Source organism: Eschscholzia californica, unplaced genomic scaffold, assembly GCF_041429995.1.
Source record: "Eschscholzia californica isolate CP2 unplaced genomic scaffold, dmEscCali1.0.p SCAF_1, whole genome shotgun sequence".
Lineage (NCBI taxonomy): Eukaryota > Viridiplantae > Streptophyta > Magnoliopsida > Ranunculales > Papaveraceae > Eschscholzia > Eschscholzia californica.
Window position 1 is genome coordinate 51,577,663 of NW_028238198.1, and position 8,600 is coordinate 51,586,262.

The window sequence follows — 8,600 nt, forward strand, 5'->3', positions numbered from 1 at the left end:
ACAGGAGCAATGAGGGAGGAGCTGGAATAAAAGAAGCAGAGCTGGAAACAGGAACACCTGAAGGAATCTATACTTTATTTATCAGAATATTCAGACATAACGGATGCTGTCATGCATCAACTCCCTTTTTCAAGCTGATGTAACGGAAGACCATTTTTTGACATCAGCAGTACCAAACACTTAAATCTGCATTTTAACATGATAAAATCGTTTTCTTTCTCGTGGAAAGAAAACAGTTTCACATCAAATGTTCTCACATGAATTAGACGGACAATAAGAAAAACCCATGTGGATTAGTGGGGCGGGTTTAGGGGCACTGTGAGTCGGGCCAGTTGAGGCCCCAGCCCCCAATCATCCCTCACGTGAAATACCTCGATGGATCCAAATTCGACTTTGCCCTAATTTAAGTTCCCCTTTTGCTTTTTTATTTCCAGGGGAAATTGGGCTTCTTAGTGAGAGAAAAGGTCGAGGAATTGAATTTCTCATGGAAATATAATCCACTCGGATGAAATTTCCTATAGTAAAAGCTAATCGGAAAACTCAATAGTTTTCCCAGTGAAGAAGGAAAAGAGGAAAACCAAAACTACAAAATCTAGGGTAAGAAATCGAACTCCACATGCTTTGAAATTTGTGGGTTCGTTCGATCTTTTTCTCTGGAGATCGAAACCTAAATACTGAACACTTGTGATTTCTACTCCCACATTTGTTTTAGTTTCCAACTTCCTGCTTGATTTCCCAAATCAACCTAGTATATGTAACTGGAGTTCTTCTCTATCACTAGGTTTGCATCAGTATCTAGTTTACTTCGATTTTTCTTCTGGTTATTGCTTGTATTTTTCCAAATTGGTGGGTTGATTCGTTTAAAGATGATATCTTTACTAATGGGTAGTGAATTTTTTTATGTTTCTGCAAGTAGTTACTTTGTGACTTCCAGTTATATACTTCAATGGAACCCTTTAGCCTAAGAATTTCCCTTTTGATTTCAACATACTCTTTTTGATAGTTCATTAGAATCCCTCTTTTTTTTAATGAAGTTTAGCACATTATCAGCAACCCTATTATTATCAATGATTTTAGGGTTTTGTTGGCATGATAAATAGATATGGATTTATTGTCTGTATGTGGTATTATTCTCACTCATGAAAGCTTGCAATTCTTCCTTACCTAACTCTGAATTCGAGTAGTCTTCCAACTTGATTCGAATGTACATTGAAATGTATCTGATCTTTTATTTGTAGTAAGTTTGTGTTAGAGTGTCACTTTCTTCACTATATAATAATCCTGGTAAGTTTGAGATTGTCATTCCATCTTACTTTGAAGTTTTTTTAGAATCGTTAAGTAGATGACTATTTCTTTGGGATGTTAGCCAACCTTTTGTATGATCATATCTTGATTGTAATGTAAGTAACAGATCATTAAGTTCGACATATCATTATCCTTTCCAATTCTTCGTGTTCTAAATTCTTCGCCCACTCAACTTTTAACCATTGTATCCTCTATCCATGTTCGTTTCGATATGTCTATGTTTTTGGGATTGGGATGATGCATTGATGAATACTCTAGGGTTAAAAGGTTATAGGAAGCTAATAACGTGTTGTTTATTTTCTTATGGTCTGAAAGTGACTGATAGAGATGAATGGCAGCAACTGTTTAAGGCATATGGGAGACGTCAAAAGAAGGATTGCCAGACCCAAATTCTGATTTGGCGTGTCTTGCATGAATGGCCCACTTAGAACCTTGAATAATGCGGGCCTGATCCACATGTCTTTGTGGAGATTCTACTAGTTTCTTAGTATTAGGATGGTTAAGTGTCTTTAATGTCTTTTAGTGTCTCTTTAATGTCATCTAGTGTCTCTTTAATGTCTTTTATGTCCTAGGAGTTTAGAAGTTTAAAAGTCTAGAAGTATGGGATATTAAGGGTCAGTTTTAGGCTATATATAAGGGTTGTATTCTGCTGTTTGTGGCAGACAGAGAGTATTCCAGCAGCTAGTTAAGCTCTATGTGTTTGTGTGATGCAAATACCCCAAAGGTGTGATGCCTAAGGGCTCTAGGAGTGATTCCTAGTTTGTACTGGTGTGATACTAGTGCTTTATTTCTTATATCTATAATATAATCAAGTTATTTTCTTCTTCTATTCCACTTCCCCATTTCTGTCCTACATCAGTTTGGTATCAGAGCGAGGTTATATGATGGCAACTAGATCCGGACTTAGGAGAAGATTAACTGAGAATGAACGGGACGATATCATTTTTGAAATTTCAGAACGACTCAAAGACGTGCAAACCAGACTAGCTAAGATGGAAACTCGAACACACCATCTTGCTAAACATCCTGAAACTGCAAAAGGAGATGAGCAAGCCGGAAATAATGAAGAGAAAGCTCTAGAAAATGAAACTTTATTTGATTATGGAATCTATGAGTATAATGACCTAGAGGAGGAAGAAAATAGTTCCCATGTATCTGTTATTGGACTCGTTACCACATTTCTAACAGTGGAGAACGAAGAAACTAAAGACATTGTTGATCATCAAAGTGTTTCTATCGAGGTGGATTCCCATCAAGGATATTGGATTAATTGGAAGGGGCACCCACTTACTGACTATAGAAGCATTAGATATGATGAGTTCAAAGTACTTGACGAAGACCTTTATGCATTTAACTCGCCAGAGTCGAGCTTTCTCAAACCCGGGAGAATTGATAGAGATGATGAGTCCAAAGTACTTGACCAGGAACTTGATGAGAAATTTTATGCATTTAACTCGTCGGGGTCGAGTTTTCTCAAGCCCGGGAGAATTGATAGAGATGAATGGCAGCAACTGTTTAAGGCATATGGGAGACGTCAAAAGAAGGATTGCCACACCCAAATTCTGATTTGGCGTGTCTTGCACGAATGGCCCACTTAGAACCTTGAATAATGCGGGCCTGATCCACATGTCTTTGTGGAGATTCTACTAGTTTCTTAGTATTAGGATGGTTAAGTGTCTTTAATGTCTTTTAGTGTCTCTTTAATGTCTTTAATGTCATCTAGTGTCTCTTTAATGTCTTTTATGTCCTAGGAGTTTAGAAGTTTAAAAGTCTAGAAGTATGGGATATTAAGGGTCAGTTTTAGGCTATATATAAGGGTTGTATTCTGCTGTTTGTGGCAGACAGAGAGTATTCCAGCAGCTAGTTAAGCTCTATGTGTTTGTGTGATGCAAATACCCCAAAGGTGTGATGCCTAAGGGCTCTAGGAGTGATTCCTAGTTTGTACTGGTGTGATACTAGTGCTTTATTTCTTATATCTATAATATAATCAAGTTATTTTCTTCTTCTATTCCACTTCCCCATTTCTGTCCTAACATCAGTGACTCGTTTGAATCAAATGAATCCAAAATCAACCCAAACCAGCCATTCAAATGAGTAAAAGAACAATCATTCTGAAATTTGACTCCGGTCAATTAGACCTTGAGCCACATTTCAGTTCTGGCTTAGATAGAAAAAAACACTATGTAACTTAAGTATACCAAATGACATGAGGAAACTAAATTCTAATGATTAACGAGTGCTCAGTCTTCAGAAATCCCATCATGTAGCCTACCACGCCAGATATTGTTAATAACGGATGGCTTTTGAAATTGGTTGGTTATTTTTACTTTTTTGTTATTCATTTTCTATATGTTTATAACCCAACCTTAATGTTCTTTAAGGAGCTTAAACTTTAGGCGGTGGGACACATATTACTTATGTTCGTCTGGCTTTCAAGCAGAATCATATTAAAGTGTAACTGATGCATTTCAATGACATGGATATATATATATATATATATATAGATGCACATATGTGATTATGCATTGAAGTGGTTTTCGGAATATCAGATGCACTTCCTTCTATTTAAAATTGTTGTATGTTTCTTTATGAATGAACTCTTAAACTTTTAGGAATGAAGCCACAGTCACAGGAAACCAGTGATGATACTGGAGATGAGGATAATAAGGGTCCGACTCAAGTGAGATGGACTGCAGTAATGGACCGTTTACTCTTAGAAACACTTGTGAAGCAGCTCAGCCTGGGGAATAAAGAAGATAATGGGTGGAAACCTATTGCATTTGCTCTAGCGAGGAAAAGCTTATGGAAAGCACTGGATATTACGATATCAAATGACCACATTAAGAATAGATTAAAAACCTGGAGATTTTATTGTGACACAGTAGATAAATGTCTGAAACATGGTGGGTTTCGGTGGAATGAAGAAGCGAATATGCTAGAAGCAACAAATTCAGTCTGGTCATCGTATCTCAAGGTACACTAAACTACCATTTGTTTCTTTTTCACATGTTTTAACTCAATCAACAATATCACCATTGGAGGAATTATAAACAAAAAACTGTTAATTTTTTGTAGAAAAACCCGAAGGCTGCTGTTTGCCGGAGGAAAAACATTGATAACTTCAAAGATATTTGTCGAATCATGGGCAAAGATCAACTTATTGATACCCTCAGAAGAAATTTATACTGTGAAAAAGCTGAAGGATCCCAGATTGGTGGTGGCTTTGAAGACTTAGCTATTGCTCCGAATCTGGGAACTCATAGTGGAAATCATAGAAAACCAACTTCTAAATCATACAAAAAAAGGAAGAGAGACGGTGAGTCCGAAAATGGGGCAGTGGGTACAGGGATCCCGAGTTTTGGCCATCAAAGTACTCAACCAACTTCCAAATCATCTCTACCTACACAAAAGGAGGTCCCGCCGAAGCGGACAAGAGATGGAAACTCTGAAGTTGAGATGGTGAACGTAATGGGTTCGTTAGCAAGTGGCATAAAACGGATTGCGAGTGCCATGGAAGATAAAAAGCCGGTAGATCTCTCTACTATTGTTCAAGAACTCTCTAAGATTCCGAATTTCAGCGATGAACTAATAGTTGAAGCAAGTGAATTCCTGGCATCTGATGATAAATGGGGTAGGCTTTTTCTTGCATTTTCTGGTGACATGAGAAGATCATGGTTGCTCAAGCATTTAGGACATTAAAAATGTCCCTCTGATGTAAGTTACTTGTGGGATATTTATGTATTTTGTGTACAGTTTTGCCATGCTTAAGATTCGATGTCGACATGGCTAACGGTTACGAATATCGACAGTATCACTGTGCTTCAGTTTGACGATTCTAGAATTGGATTTTCTAGTTAATTAGTTAACGGTTTCGTAGTTTTCCGGTTGATGGAGTTTTTTTATTTATTTAAAATTTTGCTGATTTTCTCAGTGTGGGAATTTGGTTTTCCTAGGGGATACTAGACATAGAAATGCACTTCTTCGAAAATGTTTTCTCGGAAGGAAATTGATTTTCCTTAGAGTGGCTAATGAAACTTCTCTGATTCCTTCCCTGGCTTCCTGTGATGCTTTATAGTTTATTCAAGAAACTGTTGTAACAGTTGGTTTCTCGATATCACGATAACTGTAAAAGACGATTTTGCCCCACCATTTACTATTTTTCAAATACTCGAAGTCTGAAACGAAGAGTTGAAGCCAGAGGAATGGATGATGATGTAGTTAAAAGCCTAAGAAAAGAAATTGGTTAGGAAAGGAGGGCCATAAATTCCCCACCAAAATAAGCAATGTTTGTATAACTAATCCAACAAATCCTGAGTAGGGTATAAGAATTCTCCAAGCAAGGTAAAAAAACGTTTTAGAGAGAGACAGAAAACTTGGTGCATCTAGAGAGAGAGAGAGAGATAGAATATGGATGGTGGGTTGTCGTGGGCTGACCAGTGGGATACAACCCCAGACCCACCACCTCCAGCAGCTAAAGAAGAAGAAAATAAGAAAGGCAAGGATGGGTCAGGCAAGAATAAATCTTGGGGTAAAAGAATGAGTTTAAGATGGGTGAAGGATCTTTGCAAGAAAAATCGCAACTAGAAAAAGGACTTCACACAGTTTATCTTTCCAACCTCTTAACCATCTTCATTTTTGTTTTCCTTCACTTCTTTTCGGGACCCACTATTTCGTTCTCGTCGTGTCCGTGGTCAAGTCGACAACAATTATTCATTATCCAAAAGGCGAAGCAGAGTCCTAAAATTATTATCTAGACAAAAGTCTCTCGTGGTCAAATCAGTAGCGAAATTAAATGATGGGCAAAAGTCTCATGTTGTCGAGTGCCATTTGAATTTTAGGTACCAGGGAAGTTACCGTATTGCCTCAACATTTAGCAGCCAAATTCACTAGAATTTACTCTCTCGTTTCCCACTTTTTGTTTCGGGATTTTTGATATTGTTATTTTTGCTCTTATTTTGATCTCATTTTATTCCTGTTGACGTCATTTGAATCTCTTAAATTTGCATGTAAAGAAAGTTATGTTGAATTGTAGTGCTTCATTTGCTACCCGGTTCAACGGTGATGCTAACTTTTGACTAGGCCAATGTCTAAAGAGGCTATCAATGTAATTTCCTAACTAGTTGGTGTGTTCAAAAAATAATTTCTCTTTATATACCATATTTGAGTTTTGCCGATTGAATCCAATCAAGTGTAATGGAATTCTGATGTAAGAGGAAAAAAAGAACTTTTTTTTGTTACTTTCCTTTGGTCTTTAAAGTCTTCAATCATTTCGTTAAAGGAAATGTTAATTGTACAAAGGATTTTTGACAAAATCCTTTACTCAATGAGTCATACGGGTAAAAGAATAGTCCAGATTAAAGTCAAACTTTCAAAAAACTGTCTTTAGTGAAAATGAGTCATTAAGTCAAGAATTTTGTTATTGTAGCACTCCCGATTCTTTAATGAACACAATTATGTATTATAAAACGACAATGCTAGACAAACACTTAAATAATGATAAGTTCTTCAAACAAATACATAAACGTTTATTTGTAGCATGTCACAATTCTCGGTCTACAACTTCACGTCATTCACAAACCAAAGCTCCAAAAGGAACGCCATAAATGTACTTTCACATTTATGCAAAAACAGTTAGTTTACACTATCATTTCACATATGAATATCACAACAAATACATAAAAGTAAACTTCAGTATGACTAATTCCGTCTAATGCAGAACATTTCCATTTTAGTTATTATGAAAAGTGTCTTTAAAGCAAAACAACTACTGTCTTTAAAGAAAAACAACTAGTTTACAGTTTTCTAAGACACGAAACAACATAGATCACTCTTTTATGGCTATTAATTGTTGTTTCTCTGGTATTATAAAAAAAAAATCAAGAATTCGGTCTTCCTGTTTTAATAAAAACAGGGATACACTTTAGAGTGTCTTTCTGAAATAAATTTCAGAGATAACATTAAGTCTAAAAATATTACTGTTTTTTTTAAACAGATTAAAAAGAAAACTATATAATTTTAAAACAGAAATTGATTAGAAGGTTAGAGAGAGAAAGCCGAGTCGAGTTGTCTCTTTCCTTAAAACAGTGAACACCCTGGTATTAGTACTAAAACCAGTCAGATGTTTGTCTCCCAGGACACAACGGCTATACCTTTCATGATGACGACTAAGAGTACTTCGTATTTCTGAAAGCGTGCGAACTTCAAACAAGCAGTAAGAACCAGATGCAAGTGACTACTTAACTCTAAATGCTCTTAACTTAGAATGCTAAAACTTTCGTGTTCTGTTTGTTGGATTATGTTTGGTATTTATAGAAGTATTGGTGACACTTCAGACAGGTGCCTATAGACGAATGGATGTTTCCCAACAGTCATATTTGACTGTTGGTTTTTGGGTGCCATCTTGACCGTCGAATCTCAACGGATCTATCAAGATGTCGCGCCTGGAACGCCCACCGTTAGATCATCAACAGATCTATCTTAAGGGCGCCAATCATCCTGACCGTCGATCAAATCTATGACCGTAAAATCAAAGGCTCCAATCACGACGATGCGAAATACGTGTGGGCGCCTCTAAAGCGCCCATTCGCCAACGTCGCGCGTGCGCTTGCGTGGTTTGCGTGGTGCAAACCACGCGAAACACCTTTCCGTTTCAACCGACATAACATAAATATATGGAAGATTCTATATAAGGAAATAAAACATTTCCTCCATCATAAATGTGGTACTAACTCTAAATCCCGGTTTAGAGTTAAAGGTACCCATACCAAACTAATTTTGTAATAACTCACTCATACGGAATTGGATTTGGACAAAATTTGAGTCTAAATTCAAGAGCTCGATCAGACTAACCCAACGAGACATCTTGCTCGAGATTCTGATGAATATAGCTACATCAAGTTAAGGAAAAACTGGTCTAGCTGCTTTTGAGCTAGGTACCAATTCCAACAATCCCCCACATGAGTGATTATTACATGTTCGAAATCACAACACACTGACTGATCTTACTATGCTATATGATGACAGACAGTGGTTCTTACGCAGAGTGTCGCTGCATCAGATGAAGGTGGCTTTAAAGCTTTGTACCTTCCCTAGTGATAACTATCAGGTTTACAAGAACAACAATGAACTATTAGTCTTGAATTGAGTCCTGGTAATTTTAAGCCAAATATAATTAACACACGGCTAATTTCTTACTCGTTTTAAGTTCTCGGTTGTGTTCTTTGCGGTCATGAACGTTCCTAATTTTGTGTGTGCATTAGAGAACTCAGCCTAATACGACCTTCTCATGGAACCGA

The 8,600-nt window shown here is 36.9% G+C and overlaps 1 protein-coding gene across 2 annotated transcripts; it reads left to right on the top strand.

Moving 5' to 3' along the window:
* The first annotated feature begins 360 nt into the window (after window positions 1–360).
* LOC147567495 (uncharacterized) lies at window positions 361–5,181 on the top strand. Of its 2 annotated transcripts, none has more exons than XM_086654116.1 (3): window positions 361–597; window positions 3,918–4,279; window positions 4,381–5,181. In XM_086654116.1, exons 2-3 carry the CDS (start codon window positions 3,920–3,922, stop codon window positions 5,002–5,004), a joined length of 984 nt encoding a protein of 327 aa, XP_086510242.1. In that variant the 5' UTR covers window positions 361–597; window positions 3,918–3,919; the 3' UTR covers window positions 5,005–5,181. The 2 variants fall into 2 exon arrangements, with proteins under 2 accessions (XP_086510242.1, XP_086510243.1); XM_086654117.1 differs by having other exon boundaries at window positions 390–781.
* Window positions 5,182–8,600: the final 3,419 nt, after the last annotated feature.

Excerpts from the sequence above, each read along its gene's own strand:
- LOC147567495 (XM_086654116.1), top strand. The coding sequence starts at position 3,920 with ATGAAGCCACAGTCACAGGAAACCAGTGATGATACTGGAGATGAGGAT. Across the intron at positions 4,280-4,380 it reads TCTGGTCATCGTATCTCAAG|AAAAACCCGAAGGCTGCTGT; the intron begins GTACACTAAACT and ends AATTTTTTGTAG.